General features: G+C 40.9%; 1 protein-coding gene across 6 annotated transcripts in view; it reads left to right on the top strand.

The window, feature by feature from the left end:
- LOC122686751 (ATP-binding cassette sub-family C member 4-like) overlaps positions 1 to 19,642 on the top strand; it is a 2,082,459-nt gene that overhangs the window by 748,746 nt on the left and 1,314,071 nt on the right. For 2 of the 6 annotated variants that reach the window (XM_043891988.1, XM_043891993.1), the window contains 2 exons: positions 2,250 to 2,384; positions 11,317 to 13,135. The exons of the other annotated variants lie outside the window; for them this stretch is intronic. In XM_043891988.1, the coding sequence (XP_043747923.1) occupies positions 2,250 to 2,384; positions 11,317 to 11,337 (156 nt within the window). In that variant the 3' untranslated portion in view covers positions 11,338 to 13,135. Of the gene's footprint in view, positions 1 to 2,249; positions 2,385 to 11,316; positions 13,136 to 19,642 lie in introns of those variants that run through there. 6 annotated transcript variants of the gene reach the window in all.

Genomic DNA, 19,642 nt, shown 5'->3' with positions numbered 1-19,642 from the left:
TGAGTTTGTTTATGGATTATTCTTTATGATTGTACATATACAAAAAAAAAATGTGTGTTCTAATTTCATTTATTTCTATGTTGGTGTCCTGCTTTCCCAGTAGTATTTGCCAAAGAGACTGTCTTTTTCATTGTATATTCTTGACTATGCTTTCATAGATTCATTGACAATAGGTGTTTGGAGACCTATGTTTTAAAATTGTACTTTTTCTTCCTTGACATCAGAATGAGTACTTATGTTCCAACATGTTATACTTAAGTAAAATTATACATTCAGAGCATCTGAATTGGCCATGTTACAGAAGATATAAATTATTATGTAGATGTGACAGATTCTGTTACTCGGGCTTTTTTGAGAGGATTGCCCTTAGAAATGATCCATAGAAGTGAGCAAAAGATTACAGGAAAATGGACTTTATGAGACTTAATAAATATTTCTAATTAAATACAAAGAATGGAAATAACTGTAATACCTAGATGTGGAAAAACAACCTGTGTCTTGTTTAGAGTTTCAGCATACTGTCTTAAGATACATTTACTTTAAATGAAGAACAACTTACTACTTAACATCAGAATAGTTTTTTATAGTTATATCATTTGAGAAAATTGATTTTGATACTCCCTCCCCCCCAAACAAAATCATTAACCAAAGCCACTAATAAGTAGAAAGGGAGAGTTAAGAGCCCCTTCCTCTCTTGTTCAATTTCAAATTAGCAGACCTATTGTGCTTAGTTAGTAACCACAGATCTATTGAGTTTAGTTGCTCAGTCATGTCTGACTCTCTGTGACCCCATGGCCTGTAGTTGGTCAGGCTTCTCTGTCCATGGAGATTCTCCAGGTAAGAATACTGGAGTGGATTGCCATGCCCTCTTCCAGAGGATCCTCCCAACCCAGGGATCGAACCCAGGTCTCCCGCATTGCAGGCAGATTCTTTATTGTCTGAGCCACCAGGGAAGCCCAAGAACACTGGAGTGGGTAACCTATCCTTTCTCCAGGGGAACTTTCCCACCCAGGAATAGAATCAGGGTCTCCTGCATTGCTGGTGGATTCTTACCAGCTGAGCTACCCAGAAAACCCAGCAAACCTATTAATGAGCAATAAAAGGGGTGAAAGGAAGGCAGCTTAAGAAAGAAAGAAAAAGGAGCAGAGAAAGATAATTTGTGAAAACAGGTTCAGGTCCTAGGCAGTTCAGATTGAGCTGCCTCCATGTGCTGTGTGGTCTATGATCACTAGAATTACAAGCTCAATTTATTAATTGCTTCTTTGATCCAAGGAGAAAATTGGATTTCTAGAGGTTTTTTATGTTTTTGTTTTTGTTTTGTTTTGTGCAGAGCAATTCCACTAAAGCTGCTGTGTAGCAGCTCCTTTTGCCAGCCTTTCACTCTCAGAATAATAAACTACAACCACTGCCAACTTCAAGAAACATCTTAACCTTTCAGATAAAGGATTCTGCCCCTGTTGGTAGCTGACAGTAATCCAGAACCCTAAAGAAATGCCACAAGCATCTTCTTTATTTTTCCCAAATATTTCTCAGATTCTGTCAAACCAACTTGCCAATTTGCCGTCGGGTCACTGCCGTCTGGTATGACATCAACCTACTTTTTTAGATAAATTGACTTCTATTTTCTTGAATCAAGGTATTTGCCAGCTCTATGTATTTGTATAAATATCCCTCAGAGCTCAGAGTCTGAGAGCTAAAAGCACTAACTAATGATAACAACCCCAAATGCCCTGGGCAGAATATAAGATGCTACAGACTGCTGAGTGCCAGTAATCATACTATAAAACTTCCATTTTCTTCCTTTCCTATAGCCTTATAATAATAAAAGATCAGGTTAGGCCTTTGTCTGCCTATAAAACAGGGGAATCAAACCATTTAAACACCAGCCAGTCCTCTACCCAAATAGATTCTCCCTATTCTCCCTGTCCTGCCCGTTTCTGAAATACTGTCCCAGTTACAATGTCACTGTGAAACATTTGGTGCCCTGGGTAAAGAACCCACCTGCCAAAGTAGGAGACTCATAAGAAACATGGGTTCAATCCCTGGGTCAGAGAGATCCCTTGGAGAAGGAAATGGCAATCCACTCAGTATTCTCGCCTGGAGAATCCCATGGACAGAAGAGACTGGCGGGCTACAGTCCATAGGGTTTCCAAGAGTCAGACATGACTGAAATGACTAAACACACACACACACATAATAGGTTACTGTGAAACATTGGTGCTAATGGGTTTCTTTCTGGTGACTGACAGGTTTTGGATTCAGGGAGAGTGAATGATGATGATGAACCATATGAGTTGCTACAAGATGCAAACAGCCTGTTTTTCAAGATGGTGCAACAACTGGGTGAAGCTGAGGCTGCTGTTCTCATTGAAAGAGCAAAACAGGTGAGCCTGCTGGAGGGCATTGTACTTGCAGTTTGTCTCCAGGTTCACTCTTCAGAATCTCCACCAGGGTTCTCTATGTCCTTTTCAATCATAAACCGCCAGAGACTAAGCATCATGACTCAGTCTTAACACGTGGCAGGTTGAATGCAGGTGTCCTGAGAATCTGCAGCAGTGGTGGGGGTGGATATAGGATGAGTGTGCACTTCTGCACACATGCACAACTGTGCCTGAGACAGATTTCGGATATAACTCTTGGACCCTACATTCAGATTCCCTTAGAGCACAGAATGCTCTCATTTTGCAGACCCTTTATGTTTCATTATGATTGATCCTCAGCACACTTGTGATGCAAGTGCTGTCGATGAATATCCACGAAAATTCAGTTTTAGGAAAAAATAAAGAAACATTTTGGGATAGTTTGAGTCTAGGAAGATTTACCAGGGAAGATATAAGTTGCTTCTGTTTCTAACCTGTAAGAAAACTCCTACATGATACTGTCACTCAATCCCTACTTCTTTGTTGTTTAGAATTTTATCCAGTTACTCCCTCCCCACCCATGCTCCCTTTGCCTTCTAGAAGAAGGTAGGTTGTCATCAGGATGAATCAGGAATTCACAACACCTTAACACTGTCCTCTGAATGGGGCTTGAAGATGATGTGTGTGAAAGCAATAAGCAATGTACATGGTGAGGAAGGCACTCGGTGAGTGACTTTCAGTCACGTGCTGTCTTTCTAACAAAGGTGAGGTGGTAGTCCTTGTACAGATGTGACAACTGAAGTCTAGTTTGAAGGACTTAGCCATTGTCATGCAGCCACCTGTGATTCATGCTGGAACAAGTTGGGATTGACACTGATGCTAAGATAGAGGGAGGGAGGGAAGGTGTGGTGTTCTTGCTGCTTGAGATGCATGATTTGGGGTGGGGTGAGGTTTCCAGCTGTATGTGGTGAGGCTTCCCCATTGAAAATTTCTCTCTGGATATTAAATGATGGATGCATTTTACCTTCTTCATCCGTTTCTGCATTTCCCAGACTCTCACTTGTAAGTAGAATAAAATTACTCATGTAATATTTAAAATATCTCTTAAAGAAAACATGCCCCAGTAACTAAAAGAGTATTTCTGTATGAAAGACTTATCTAAAATATGGCCTAAATTCCCTCTGTCACTGTTTCATCTCAATCCTCCTTAGAAATGAGGAAATGCACAGCAGTACCTCCACTGTTCATAGGGTAGGAGATAACTTTTTGTAAGCACTGTATTGTATGCAAATGTTGAGAAACTGAACATGGAGCTCTGAGTTTTTGTACCAAAAGTTCACAGAGTGCTATCATCTACTAGAGTGTCTCCCAGTCAGAGTTTCCCTCCTGAGACCTGATAATCATTTGTGATTCCCCATAAAACCTAGTTACAAAGCAGTCATGACCCTTACAAACCCTTTTGTTCTTTAGAATTACACATTACACATCAAAGAGAGGTGTCCCCGCCTATGTGTCAAAGTGTTCATTTAAAAACTATATCATCCTTATGCATGATCAAGACATTGAGTAATGAGAAATTGATCTCAGAATTTTAGATATGTCCAGATAAGATAACAGGGTTCAACCTCCTCATCTTACAGGTGAGGAAACTAAGTCCTCTTAGAAGGAATGTGGTCCCATGTATACAACTGGTGTTAAGCCAGTTTGCAGCAGACACAGAATTAGAAATCTGCTCTTTAAGTATATGTTTTAAATCAAGTGTCACATATGATATGTACAGAAGCAGACATAGGTCATAGAATTAGAAATCTTGTGATTCCTGGTCTAGTAATCCTGCACCTACTCTAACAATATTAATGGTAAGTTACATTTGTGTAGTTTTTTATAATTTATTTTACACAGTTCTTGCATGTATGATTTCACGTAATCCTCGTGACTGCCCTTTTTTGTCCCGAGTCATGGATGAAGAGATTGGTCCAGGGCTCACCCAAGGTGACAGAACTGGTCCCGAAAGCACAGAGGGGGAATCGCTGGGGAGGCTGAGTGCAGGCCTAGTTTCTGTGTTCTGTGTTGAGTCTGAGAATACTGCTCCTTTCACGTGGTCGCCAAGGTGGAGGCGGTCACTCAAGTTCACAGGGTGACAGAACCTCACTCTTAGATTTCAGTCCTGGCACTGGCTCGGGTCACCTCTACAGAAACAAATGCAGTTCTTGATTTTCATCCCATCTTGACATTATTTCTGCATACTCTGCATCCTGTTAAGAGGATAAACTCTCCGATTATCAGTTTTTTGAATTTCCAAGCATGTGATATCACTGCATTTTTCAGAGCTGTAACACCAGGATGATTAGTCAAAATCACAAGCTTTTCACTCTAATAGAGCAGGATTCATTCATCTGAAAAGAAAATCCAACATCTGGGAGAAGGTGCTTCCACATCACATTTTCTTGAAGAAATAGTTCAGGTGGACTGATCACTGTCTGATTGACCCTGATCCATGAAATAGCAGAGAAAGTACCTTTTAGATACATAAAGCTGAAGGGGGCATTAGTTTGCTAGGGCTGCCATACAAAGACCACAGAGCAGACGACTTAAACAACAGGAACTTATTTCCTCACAGCCCTGGAGGCTGGAAGTCTGAGATCGAGATGTCAGTAGGGTTGGTTTCCTCTGAGGACTCTCTCCTTGGCTTGGAGATGCTGTCTTCTCTCTGTGTCTCACATGTTCTTCCCTCTGTGTGAACCTGTGTCCTGGTCTCTTATAAGAACTCCAGTCTGTTAGATTAGGACCCACCTGTATGACTTCATTTTAGGTTTATTGTCTCTTTAAAGACACTGTCTCCAAACAGTCACATTCTGAGGTACTGGGGGACTTAGAACATCAACACCTAAAATTGGAGGGGACACAGTTCAGCTCAAAGAATGAATGCCTGTCATCTATTCTGTTCTGTGAAGAAGCAGATCTGGTTGAAGTTTTTTGAAGTTTCTTTGTTTCCAGTGTGTAACTACAAAATCCTCATATCCGAGCTCTGGAAGCCTGGACCCATTTGAATAAATGGAGGAGGCACTTAGCATCCATGTGGCCTTGTGATCCCTCAAGGTCTCTGAGCCTCAGGTCCTCACCTGTGTGTAGAGCAGGGATGACGGCCTGGCTGGCTTCTTCACACCTATTACAGGAATCAGATGAGAGAGCAGATGCTTAAGAGCTTTGAGAATACAAAATGTATTACAGTATAAATGTGGGATCATGTTTTAAAATGCTATAGACAGAAGGCTTGCCTGCCAATAACAAGAAATATACCCATAGTTCTAAGTAGCTTTGGAGAGTCTAAATCAGGGGTCCCCAACTCCTGGGTCAGTTGGTATGGGCCCCCAGCTCCTGGGTCAGTTGGCATGGGCCGTGGGCTGTTAGGGACTGGGCCACACGGCAGGAGGTGAGTGGTGTGCAAAAGATCAAAGCTTCAGCTGTGCTGCCCATCTCTCACTTTACACCTGACCCTCCTCTTTCTTGCCCTGTCTGTGGAAAAACTGTCTTCCAGAAACAGGATCCCTGGTTCCAAGAAGGTTGGAGACCACTGTTCTAAATAATTAAAATGTATTTATAATAAGATATTTTAAAACACGTGGCATATCTAATGCTGTAAAATTTAAATCTTTTTAAAATAATTTTTTACCATGTATGAATGAAAAGTAAATCACTCTCCACTCCGTCATCAAACAGCTCCCCTTCAAGGTGGAGCCCCAGCACCAGTGTTGACTGTTCTGTTGAGATGTTTTGTGTATCAGAAAGAACTTGTGAACATGCGGTCTTCCTGTTTCTAAACACAAATGATAGCTGTTCTTTCTTTTTATCACTTAATATTGTATCTCAGATTATATCAGTGCATATGGCTATCTCATTCTTTTTAGTGACTACATAGTATTATACTCTCTCCATTTCCTACTCCTTATTTTCGATGATTGTCCATCAGAGTTTACATAATATAGGGATTACACCCTGATATTAACATCCAAATTTGTTGTGCTCATTTTATATGTGAAAATGAGAAATCCTAGGTCAAGCACTAATAGTAGATTTCCCAGCCTCTTTGTTACCTTGTTTTTAATTTCTTTCCAGGTTTTGAGTTGGTAAAATGATTTTACTTATCAATTTATTCTAGTCTTATAAACATATTTGTGAATCAGAATGATCAGAACTCAAGTGTATATCAGGGAAGGCAATGGCACCCCACTACAGAACTCTTTTGCCCGGAAAATCCCATGGACGGAGGAGCCTGGCTGGGTTTCTAAGTCCATAGGGTTTCTAAGAGTCGGACACAACTGAAATGACTTCACACACACACACACACACACACACACACAGACAATATGTTACTGTGAAACATTGGTGCTAGTGGGTTTCTTTCTGGTGATTGACAGGTTTTGGATTCTGAGAGACTGAGTGATGATGATGACTTATCTGAAATCCTACAAGATATAGACAGCAAGCTTTCCAAGATGATGCAACAACTGGATGAACCTGAGGCTGCTGCTATCGATGAAAGAGCAAAACAAGTGAGCTTGCTGCAGGGCATTGTAATTTCAGTGTGTCTCCAGGTTCACTCTTCAGAATCTCCACCAGGGGTCTCTGGGCCCTTTTCAATCATAAACCTCTTTAGACTCTCTTTAGACTAAGCTTCATGACTGGGTCTTAAAACGTGGCATGTTGAATGCAGGTCTCCTGAGAATCTGCAGCAGTGGTGGGGGTGGATGTAGGATGAGTGTGCTCTTCTGTGCACACGCACACCTATGCCTAAGAGACAGATTTCAGATAGGATTCTTAGAACCTACGTTCAGATTCCCTTAGAGCACAGAATGCTCTCATTTTGCAGACCCTTTATGTTTCATTATGATTGGTCCTCAGCACACTTGTGATGCAAGTGCTGTCGATGAATATCCACGAAAATTCAGTTTTAGGAAAAAATAAAGAAACATTTTGGGATAGTTTGAGTCTAGGAAGATTTACCAGGGAAGATATAAGTTGCTTCTGTTTCTAACCTGTAAGAAAACTCCTACATGATACTGTCACTCAATCCCTACTTCTTTGTTGTTTAGAATTTTATCCAGTTACTCCCTCCCCACCCATGCTCCCTTTGCCTTCTAGAAGAAGGTAGGTTGTCATCAGGATGAATCAGGAATTCACAACACCTTAACACTGTCCTCTGAATGGGGCTTGAAGATGATGTGTGTGAAAGCAATAAGCAATGTACATGGTGAGGAAGGCACTCGGTGAGTGACTTTCAGTCACGTGCTGTCTTTCTAACAAAGGTGAGGTGGTAGTCCTTGTACAGATGTGACAACTGAAGTCTAGTTTGAAGGACTTAGCCATTGTCATGCAGCCACCTGTGATTCATGCTGGAACAAGTTGGGATTGACACTGATGCTAAGATAGAGGGAGGGAGGGAAGGTGTGGTGTTCTTGCTGCTTGAGATGCATGATTTGGGGTGGGGTGAGGTTTCCAGCTGTATGTGGTGAGGCTTCCCCATTGAAAATTTCTCTCTGGATATTAAATGATGGATGCATTTTACCTTCTTCATCCGTTTCTGCATTTCCCAGACTCTCACTTGTAAGTAGAATAAAATTACTCATGTAATATTTAAAATATCTCTTAAAGAAAACATGCCCCAGTAACTAAAAGAGTATTTCTGTATGAAAGACTTATCTAAAATATGGCCTAAATTCCCTCTGTCACTGTTTCATCTCAATCCTCCTTAGAAATGAGGAAATGCACAGCAGTACCTCCACTGTTCATAGGGTAGGAGATAACTTTTTGTAAGCACTGTATTGTATGCAAATGTTGAGAAACTGAACATGGAGCTCTGAGTTTTTGTACCAAAAGTTCACAGAGTGCTATCATCTACTAGAGTGTCTCCCAGTCAGAGTTTCCCTCCTGAGACCTGATAATCATTTGTGATTCCCCATAAAACCTAGTTACAAAGCAGTCATGACCCTTACAAACCCTTTTGTTCTTTAGAATTACACATTACACATCAAAGAGAGGTGTCCCCGCCTATGTGTCAAAGTGTTCATTTAAAAACTATATCATCCTTATGCATGATCAAGACATTGAGTAATGAGAAATTGATCTCAGAATTTTAGATATGTCCAGATAAGATAACAGGGTTCAACCTCCTCATCTTACAGGTGAGGAAACTAAGTCCTCTTAGAAGGAATGTGGTCCCATGTATACAACTGGTGTTAAGCCAGTTTGCAGCAGACACAGAATTAGAAATCTGCTCTTTAAGTATATGTTTTAAATCAAGTGTCACATATGATATGTACAGAAGCAGACATAGGTCATAGAATTAGAAATCTTGTGATTCCTGGTCTAGTAATCCTGCACCTACTCTAACAATATTAATGGTAAGTTACATTTGTGTAGTTTTTTATAATTTATTTTACACAGTTCTTGCATGTATGATTTCACGTAATCCTCGTGACTGCCCTTTTTTGTCCCGAGTCATGGATGAAGAGATTGGTCCAGGGCTCACCCAAGGTGACAGAACTGGTCCCGAAAGCACAGAGGGGGAATCGCTGGGGAGGCTGAGTGCAGGCCTAGTTTCTGTGTTCTGTGTTGAGTCTGAGAATACTGCTCCTTTCACGTGGTCGCCAAGGTGGAGGCGGTCACTCAAGTTCACAGGGTGACAGAACCTCACTCTTAGATTTCAGTCCTGGCACTGGCTCGGGTCACCTCTACAGAAACAAATGCAGTTCTTGATTTTCATCCCATCTTGACATTATTTCTGCATACTCTGCATCCTGTTAAGAGGATAAACTCTCCGATTATCAGTTTTTTGAATTTCCAAGCATGTGATATCACTGCATTTTTCAGAGCTGTAACACCAGGATGATTAGTCAAAATCACAAGCTTTTCACTCTAATAGAGCAGGATTCATTCATCTGAAAAGAAAATCCAACATCTGGGAGAAGGTGCTTCCACATCACATTTTCTTGAAGAAATAGTTCAGGTGGACTGATCACTGCCTGATTGACCCTGATCCATGAAATAGCAGAGAAAGTACCTTTTAGATACATAAAGCTGAAGGGGGCATTAGTTTGCTAGGGCTGCCATACAAAGACCACAGAGCAGACGACTTAAACAACAGGAACTTATTTCCTCACAGCCCTGGAGGCTGGAAGTCTGAGATCGAGATGTCAGTAGGGTTGGTTTCCTCTGAGGACTCTCTCCTTGGCTTGGAGATGCTGTCTTCTCTCTGTGTCTCACATGTTCTTCCCTCTGTGTGAACCTGTGTCCTGGTCTCTTATAAGAACTCCAGTCTGTTAGATTAGGACCCACCTGTATGACTTCATTTTAGGTTTATTGTCTCTTTAAAGACACTGTCTCCAAACAGTCACATTCTGAGGTACTGGGGGACTTAGAACATCAACACCTAAAATTGGAGGGGACACAGTTCAGCTCAAAGAATGAATGCCTGTCATCTATTCTGTTCTGTGAAGAAGCAGATCTGGTTGAAGTTTTTTGAAGTTTCTTTGTTTCCAGTGTGTAACTACAAAATCCTCATATCCGAGCTCTGGAAGCCTGGACCCATTTGAATAAATGGAGGAGGCACTTAGCATCCATGTGGCCTTGTGATCCCTCAAGGTCTCTGAGCCTCAGGTCCTCACCTGTGTGTAGAGCAGGGATGACGGCCTGGCTGGCTTCTTCACACCTATTACAGGAATCAGATGAGAGAGCAGATGCTTAAGAGCTTTGAGAATACAAAATGTATTACAGTATAAATGTGGGATCATGTTTTAAAATGCTATAGACAGAAGGCTTGCCTGCCAATAACAAGAAATATACCCATAGTTCTAAGTAGCTTTGGAGAGTCTAAATCAGGGGTCCCCAACTCCTGGGTCAGTTGGTATGGGCCCCCAGCTCCTGGGTCAGTTGGCATGGGCCGTGGGCTGTTAGGGACTGGGCCACACGGCAGGAGGTGAGTGGTGTGCAAAAGATCAAAGCTTCAGCTGTGCTGCCCATCTCTCACTTTACACCTGACCCTCCTCTTTCTTGCCCTGTCTGTGGAAAAACTGTCTTCCAGAAACAGGATCCCTGGTTCCAAGAAGGTTGGAGACCACTGTTCTAAATAATTAAAATGTATTTATAATAAGATATTTTAAAACACGTGGCATATCTAATGCTGTAAAATTTAAATCTTTTTAAAATAATTTTTTACCATGTATGAATGAAAAGTAAATCACTCTCCACTCCGTCATCAAACAGCTCCCCTTCAAGGTGGAGCCCCAGCACCAGTGTTGACTGTTCTGTTAAGATGTTCTGTGCATCAGGAAGAACTTGTGAACATGCGGTCTTCCTGTTTCTAAACACAAATGATAGCTGTTCTTTCTTTCTTTTTATCACTTAATATCGTATCTCAGATTATATCAGTGCATATGGTTATCTAATTCTTTTTAATGAATACATAGTATTATTCTTTCTCCATTTCCTACTCCTTATTTTCGATGATTGTCAATCAGAGTTTATAGAATACAGGGATTACACCCTGATATGAATATTCAAATTTGTTGTGCTCATTTTATATGTGAAAATGAGAAACCCTTGGTCAGGCACTATTAATAGATTTCCCAGCCTCTTTGTTACCTTCTTTTTAATTTCTCTCCTAGTTCTGAGTTAGTAAAATTATTTTACTTATCAATTTAGTCTTAAAATCATATTTGTGAATTAGAATGATCAGAACTTAAGTGTATATTCAGGTTTTGCATTATGTCCAACCCCCATGAAGGTTTTAATGGGGCTTCTTCCTCCATAGAATAAATACACGCCTGGTTTTTCCTATTGTACCTCTAGTAGTGACATGATTTTCTTCACACGAAGCAGTGGACCTAAGAATGTGGTGCCTTAGGAGAAGGACTTTAAAACTCATAAATGTGTGGTTTTTGTCTTTTCCCCCCCACAGGTGCACTCTGAAAGAGAATAACCAGATATCACTCACAGTGACCATGTGACTATGAATATTATGAATGTCCAATGGACAACCCTCAGGCTTCACAACTTTTGAGTCAACTCTGTGATTCTACCATGAGTTCATGTCTATTCCAAAGGCTTTGTTCCAATTGGTTTCTGTACTGCCTAAATTATGTTGTTCTTTTTTTACTCCAGGAACAGATATTTACATATTATAAGATATTAATCTATAATTTTTCTCCAACTTCACTCTGTGATTTCAAGCTCTTGAAAAAGGATTTATTGTGTTTATTTATGTGTTATACTATTTTCTTTTTTATCCAAATCAGAGGTGCAGGACACCAAGAAAAGCTGTCTCCCAGGTTTTGTGTCTTGAGAAGCCAAACTCATCTTCTAATATTTGAGATAAAGTTCTTACAATTTTTTTAACTGTTCCTAGAATTACATATTACTTTCTAATTATATAGCAGATTCTTGAAGATTGTGTGAAGTTGTCATTTTGTGCCACCACTTCTTTTAACAGAACTATGATCCATTTTCCACTGAAAGACCTCTGGTTAAAATACTATAGAGAAAAGTAATAGGGAAAACATACAGTATATGTAGTTTAAGTGACATTATAGGAGAGAGAGGTGTCACCCTCCAAAAAACATATGGTTAAAATACAGAAGGGCAATATTGTACGTTAATCTCCTCTGTCCCCCGCATTGCTGGCAGATTCTTTACTGCTGAGCCATTGGGGAAGCCCTCTAAAAGAGAAGGAAGAGAAAATATGCTTTCTCAAAGTAGGAACCCCTCTAGGGGATTTGCTAATGAAGGACAGACATGTCTAGACTGTCTTATAGATAGAGGATTTTATTTTTTTACATTAAAAAATGTAAAATATATATAACATAAACTTTGCCATATAGCCATTTTTAATCACACAATTCGGTGGCATTAATCATATTCACGGTGTTGTGCAGCCATCATTGTCTGGGTAACTTTTGGTAATTATGTGCTTCCTATTCAGTGTGTTATTTCTGCAGAGTCATTTTGGTAAGTTTCATTTTTCTTGAAGTGGATCTGTTTCCTGTGGGTTTTGGGCTTGATTGGCATAAATTTATTCACAATATCTTATGTTTAATCTCTGCAGCATCTCTGTGTTCTTTTGGCCTTTTAATTTTCTTTGAGGCTTCTCCTTTTTTTTGAATAATCTTGTATAACTTTTTCCTATTTTCAAAGAGTCAACTTTTTGCTTGATTGATGCTCTGTTTTTCTTTCTAGTTCATCATATCATTCTTTCTTTCTTTCAACTTTTCCTTTATTTTGAGATTTTTTTCTCAAATTCTTAAATTGGAAACAATAATGTCATTATTTTTCAAACATAAGTGTATAAAGCTGACATTTTTTCTGAGATCCACTTTGGCTACAACCTACAAGCTTTGATGCCTACCACCAATCACTAGCCAAAGTATTATGCATTTTCTAATTCCTAATTTAATTCATTAACTATATCTTTTACCCATGAGTTAGTCATAAGCATAATGTTCTCTAAATTTCATATGTTAATGGCTTTTTTCTGTTAGATTGAACATGTGGAACTGCTAACATTCAGCCTTTTATATAAAATGGCACTTTCATGTGTTTCAACATAATAGTTTTCTTTTATTAATATATAATTTAATTTCATTTTGGTCAGACAACATTAGGTTGTGGATTTTAAACCAAAGGTAATGATATTTACACAAAAAGTCCTTGTTTCCACCATTTTGTGGTTTTAAAATGTTTTAAGTACATGTGTAACCAGTAATTTTCAAATAAAAGTCCTCCCTGAGTACTGGAATGTTTTCTGATACATGTTTCAGGTTGGTTCTCTGGAATGCAGACTCAGATGGAGTTTAGTTCTTGAATGTTTATCAGGGGTGCCCTTGGAATCAACACTGTGGAATCAGGAGGGAAGAAACTGGATAGGGCAGAAGGAAAGATCAAGGGGGAACAATAGCCAGATGACCTTAGCTGATCCCATGGGGCATCTGGAATGAAGATGGCCCTTCAGGGTTGTCCTGACACATCCAATGGCCAGGTCTTTATACCTCCACCTGGAAGGGTCACTGCACGCAGGCTGGTGGTTTAAGGTTGCCCACTGGTACCACTTCTAGCAGGTAAACATTGAGTCCTTGAAGGCAGGTCTGAACATCATGTCTCTATGTCCCCCCACATCATGTGTAGGTGATGATGTACTGTGGGGGAAACTCTTGATGACTGATGTGTAAGTCAAAATGATGACTTAGTGATTCTCCTCAATAACCTCTGGCTTAAAAAGTAGAGGAGAAGGTCCATGAAGGGGAAAAATCTCATTTTCTAGGGTCAGCACAGTTTTCACCTCTTCTCGGAAGTCACCTTTAGATCAGTCATCATCCTTAAGTAAGTCATATTTCTGTAATACCCTGAGCACCTCTCATTTGTTAAACTGAACCATACTTGGTTAGTGTCCTATTGTCATCCAGTATGGTGATTTTTAAACAAGAGAACATTTTTAAACAGATGTTCTTTCCATTTTACACAGGTTATAAAAAGTTATGTAGTCTGCCCTGACTATGAATATTCAGACATGGTCTGTTTTCTCACTAAACCAAGTGAGAACAAGACTTGGAACTGTGCCCTGTTCACTTTTTAATTACATCTTTCAGCACAGTGTTTATCACATGGGGGGGCACTTAGTAAATGTTTGCTGAATGAATAAATGATAACTGAGAACAAACCTTCCTTGCTAACTTCATAATTTTGGAATTCTAAGAAGTAGCCTGGGATAACAGAAAGCCCTGGTTTTGTAATCAGTTGCACTGACTTGCCTGTCAGGTCTTTCTCTGCTCCTCACCAGCAGTGTGGGTGCCCAAAGAATGTACTGTCCAGAGTAGGACACTTGAGAGTGAAAGGAAAGCAGTAACCAGGCACAGTGCCAGGGAAATAAACTGGCACTATCTTTGACAAAATGGACTATGGACATCCTACAGCCATGTAGCCTTAGTTACATGTTTGGGTAAATATCTTAACCTCTGAATCTCAGCTTCTTCATCTGGAAGATGAATATGATTCCTGCTCTTGGAGTTCTTTGGTGGGGATGATGGATGGACCAAGAGCATCCAGAGACACAGGGTGGAATCACTGACCTTGGTGATTCCTAATCACCAGGAGAGGAGAGCAAGATGAGTGTGGATGAAGGAGGTTTGTAGGGTGTATTTGAGGAGTATTGAAGGTGTATTTGAGGTGTATTTGAGGAGGTCCTCATCTGATGGCCTAAACCAGACTGTCCTTCCTCCACATGTCGTTAAAATGACATAAGCTTCCAGGGAGGAGCACAAGCTCTGGAGTCAGCCTTCCAGGGACAAATACTGACTCTGGGCATTGCTGACGGGGTTTGGATATAAATTCTGCTCCTGTTTCCCATGGGTTCTTAAGGTTGGGAAGTTCACTGTGCTTCAATGTCTTTGTCTGAAAGTTGGCATGGGATAGTATGATTCACAGAGGGTTGTTGCAAAGATTGACTATGACAGTGACACTCACTGTGTGGTCTGTGCACTAGTGTCAGTCCATGAACTGTTTATAACCAGGTTAGAAGTAAGTACAGGAAACTCAAGAAAGCTAGAAACTCAGAGCCATCAGCTATTGCCATGACATCCACACTCAGTATGGGTGGGATCCTGAACATCCCAGAGAGTGTGAGTATTGCACTTGAAGGGGGAGGTGTACATGTTTGAGCTGCACACTAGCCATGCACAGTGGATCAGTGACTAAGCTGCAATGGGCTGAAAATGTAAAATTAAATAAAACTGATATGTAATCCCAGACAGTTGAGAAAAACTGCTTTTAAACAATGCTGGATTTGTGATTAGCTGTCAGTCAGTACTACCGTCTCCAGCACTGACTTCTTATTGTTACCATCATATTTAGGTTTAAAATGAGACCATACAGACTTTCAAAAGGCAATACTATTCATTATAAGAGTTTTTAATAGCATTTAAAAATTAGAAATAGTTAAATTCCTGTTCAAGTTTCAGTTGAGTTCAGTCGCTCAGTCATGTCCAACTCTCTGTGACCCCATGGACTGCAGCATGCCAGGCTTCCCTGTCAGTCACCATCCCCAGAGCTTGCTCAAACTCATGTCCTTCAAATCGGTAATGCCATCCAACCCTCTCATCCTCTGTTGTCCTCTTCTCCTCCTGCCTTCAATCTTTCCCAGAATCGGGGTCTTTTCCAATGAGTCAGCTCTTTGCATCCAAAGGTCAAAGTATTGGAGTTTCAACTTCAGCATTAGTCCTTCCAATGAATATTCAGGATTGATTTCCTTTAGGATGGACTGGTTGGATCTCCTTACAATCCAAGGGCCTCTCAAGAATCTTCTCCAACACCACAGTTCGAAAGCACCAATTCTTTGGCACCCAGCTTTCTTTATAGTCCAACTCTCACATCCATACATGACTATCGGAAAAACTATAGCTTTAACTATACAGACCTTTGTCAGCAAAGTAATGTCTCTGCTTTTTAATATGCTGTCTAGGTTGGTCACAGCTTTTCTTCCAAGGAGCAAGTGTCCTTTAATTTCATGGCTGTAGTCACCATCTGCAGTGATTTTGGAGACTCCCAAAATAAAGTCTGTCACTGTTTCTATTGTTTCCCCATCTATTTGCCATGAAGTGATGGGACTGGATGCCATGATCTTATTCTTTTGAATCTTGAGTTTCAAGCCAACTTTTTCACTCTCCTCTTTCACTTTCATCAAGAGGTTCTTTAGTTCTTTGCTTTCTGACATAAGGGTGGTGTCATCTGTATATCTGAGGTTATTGATATTTCTCCTGGCAATCTTGATTCCAACTTGTGCTTCATCCAGCCTGGCATTTCCCATAATGTTCTCTGCATATAAGTTAAATAAGTAGGGTGACAGTATTCAGCCTTGGTATACTCATTTCCCAATTTGGAACCAGTCTGTTGTTCCATGTCCAGTTCTAACTGTTGCTTCCTGACCTGCATACAGATTTCTCAGGAGGCAGGTAAGGTGATCTGGTATTCCCATCTCTTTAAGAATTTTCCACAGTTTATTGTGATTCACACAGTCAAAGGCTTTAGCATAGTCAATGAAGCAGAAGAAGGGGTTTTTCTGGAATTATCTTGCTTTTTCTGTGGTCCAACAAATGTTGGCAATTTGATTTCTGGTTCCTTTGCCTTTTCTAAATCCAGCTTGATCATCTGGAAGTTCACAGTTCACATACTATTGAAGCCTTGCTTGGAGAATTTTGAGCATTACTTTGTTACTGTGTAAGATGAGTGCAATTGTGTGGTAGGCTGAACATTCTTTGGCATTGCCCTTCTTTGGGATTGGAATGAAAAATGACTTTTTCCAGTCCTGTGGCCACTGTTGAGTTTTCCAAATTTGCTGGCATATTGAGTGCAGCACTGTCACAGCATCATCTTTTAGAATTTGAAATAGCTCAACTGGAATTCCATCACCTCCACTAGCTTTGTTCATTGTGATGCGTCAAGTTTAGAGGTCCCCCCCCCAACAAGTCTGAAAACAATTCTGTGCATATATTTTATAGATTGTATTCTTGAATCAGCAGCATGGTCCTACTGTTGAAGAAGGTACCTAGAAACACGACAGATCACTTTAAAACCCTTCATAGTTTTTTTTTTTTTTTTAAATCAAGTTTTCATGTATAAGCTATAATTTTCATCTTAAAACAGAATATGAATTAACTGAGTTTTGTTTTTGAAACCTAATGTTCTAAGGGAAAAAGATTTTTTTTTCAAAAACTAAACCAGCAGTGTGTGTTCAAAATTGGGAGAAAAACATATTTCTTTGAATTTAGACCTAAAAAATAACATTACTAGAAGGAATAACATGCCCCAGCCCTATGGGATCTCCATCTATACACCAGACCCATCTGGCTTGCCTTAAGATTCAACCTGGGATTGTGTGATATTTTTAAGAAGAACAAGGTTAAGACTTAGACACACTAGGAATGTTCTACACAGAGTTTACATTGAATGGTTCTGACTAACTTCACTGTTTCACTCAGCAACAATGCTCACAATTATCCACCCCAGTAGGTAGAGGCTTTGGGTGTTCCAAACCAGTGTTTGATCCAGTAGTTAATCATTACATGAAAAACATTTTAAAAATTACATTTTGCAGGCTACCTAGATGACAAAATGAGTCTCTTAGATGGAGTTTATATCACATTAGAACTTTTGTAAGTAAATAATGATAAACAGTAGATTTGAGGATTTTTAAACCCTACATTTTACAACAATAAATTTTTTTTAAAATCCATAAGTTTATCCTGATTCCAATAAGACATAAAGTAGATAGGAGGAAGGGAAAGCTCTTTTTTGCAGTAGAAAGGCAGCTCACAAATGTAGACAGATTGAAAGAAAAGTACCATATGGCAGCCATTGTCATAAATAATTCAGACAAAATTCATCATTGACTGAACATACGATGAATGTTTGGAGGTTGGGTAAGACACAGCATTTTCATGGACTCAAAATATCTTCTCAGATTAGTGCTTTAGGGGAAAATTATATTTTTAAAGTGGAAAAATCTGGCAAACACCAGGCTAAGCAAGAACCAGAGTAAATATTGAACCTACTAACACCTTTGGCTTTTTTTTCTTGTTTCTTTAAAAATGTATATAAGTAAGCATGGCTGTCTTGCACTGTTGTGTTAACTTCTGCTGTACAGCAGTGATTCAGTTACACATATACATACATTCTTTCTCATGTAGGTTTAATCAATAGGGTGAGAATATACAGCCTTGTCATACTCCTTTACTAATTTTGACCCAGGCAGTTGCTCCATGTCCAGTTCTAACTGTTGCTTCTTGACCTGCATACAGGTTTCTCAGGAGACAGGTAAGGTGGTCTGGGATTCCCGTCTCTTTAAGTTTTCCAGTTTGTTGTGATTTACAGTCAAAGGCTTTAGTGTAGTCAACGAAGCAGAAGTAGATGTTTTTCTGAGCAGAAACCATGAGGCCCGCAAAGCCTGGAAATGGACTTCCTGGCCCTTTACAGGAAAACTCTGGCCACCCTGCCCCAGAGCTCTGCTGTTCTAAGTGTGTCCTGTGGACCAGAAGTATTGGCTGCCCTGGGAGGCTCTTAGGAACATGGAATCTTGTCTCTATCCCAGGCCTACTGACTCAGAATCTCCAGATCCCAGGAGAGTTCTGCTCATGCTGCAGTTAGAGAAGCACTGGTTTAGAGGCCCTGCTCGGGTCATCCTGTGGTTGCACCTCCCCCAAGTGCAGGCAGCCAGAGAGGACCAGGGGGTGTGGCCACCTGGAGCCCCGCCCCCTCCAGGCCCTGCTTTGAGCACCTGGACCCTAGAACCCCTGCTCCCAGCGCCAGTGCAGGACTCCTCCTGGGGCCCATCTCCCAGCCCAACGGGTGGTTAAGATTCAGCTATTTATGGGCACAAAGAGTGTGGCCTGAAATTGGACTTGAAGGCTGGGTAAATGTGCTCTTGCTTGAGCAGCAGATTCCTCAGGGCACAGAGAGGGTCAGAGCCAGAGGTGGGAAAGGCAAGGGGTGGGCTGGGGGCTGGGGTGGCCCCTCCCTCTGCTGTCCTGCGTTCTGGCTTGGAGCTCAGTGTCCAAAACCCCAGTCTGCTAGGTATTAATAGTTAGGAAGGTGTACTTGACAGTTCTGTTTGACTGATTTATAGCTTTTAAATATTTAAATATATAGTATGGGCTTCATTTATACTCCTGACCTGGGGCCATGGATGTGAGTGACAGGTCTGCTAAATGCTTCTCAAAGTGTGTTCAGAGGACCCCCTGCATAAACACCCACTGGGTTGTTGGATAAAAATTCAAATTCCCAGGCCCCACTATGTGACCTCCTGGATCAGATCTTTGGGGATGGAGCCCAGGAACCTGCATTCTGACTGGGCTCTGATCCACAGCAGAGCTACAGGAGCACTTGTAATTGAGGGGGTGGGGTGTAGCATGGAGAGGAGCTGCCCCAAGGGGCAAGAAGCTCAGAGAGAAGAGAGGGAGGTCCCAGGTCAGAGGTAGGTGCCAACCATAAGCTCATACCCTTCCTGCTTCTTTCCTGATTCTCCTCACAACCTGGCCTGACTCCACTCCCAGGAGCTGGCTGCAGGGAGAAGGTACCAGAACGGGGCAAGGGTGTCCTCCTGCCGACCATGGGGCTCTCGGTGGCTGCCCTGCAGAAGGAAGAACCCGAGTCAGGGGCAATAGGAGAAAAGGGGCTGCAGGTGCCTGGAGGGACCACATGGACCCACCCACGGAATTAAGCTGAAGCCACTGAGCAGGTCTTTG

This window comes from Cervus elaphus, chromosome 30 (genome assembly GCF_910594005.1).
Source record: "Cervus elaphus chromosome 30, mCerEla1.1, whole genome shotgun sequence".
In the NCBI taxonomy this organism is placed as follows: domain Eukaryota; kingdom Metazoa; phylum Chordata; class Mammalia; order Artiodactyla; family Cervidae; genus Cervus; species Cervus elaphus.
This window is presented reverse-complemented; position numbering and strand designations above follow the sequence as displayed.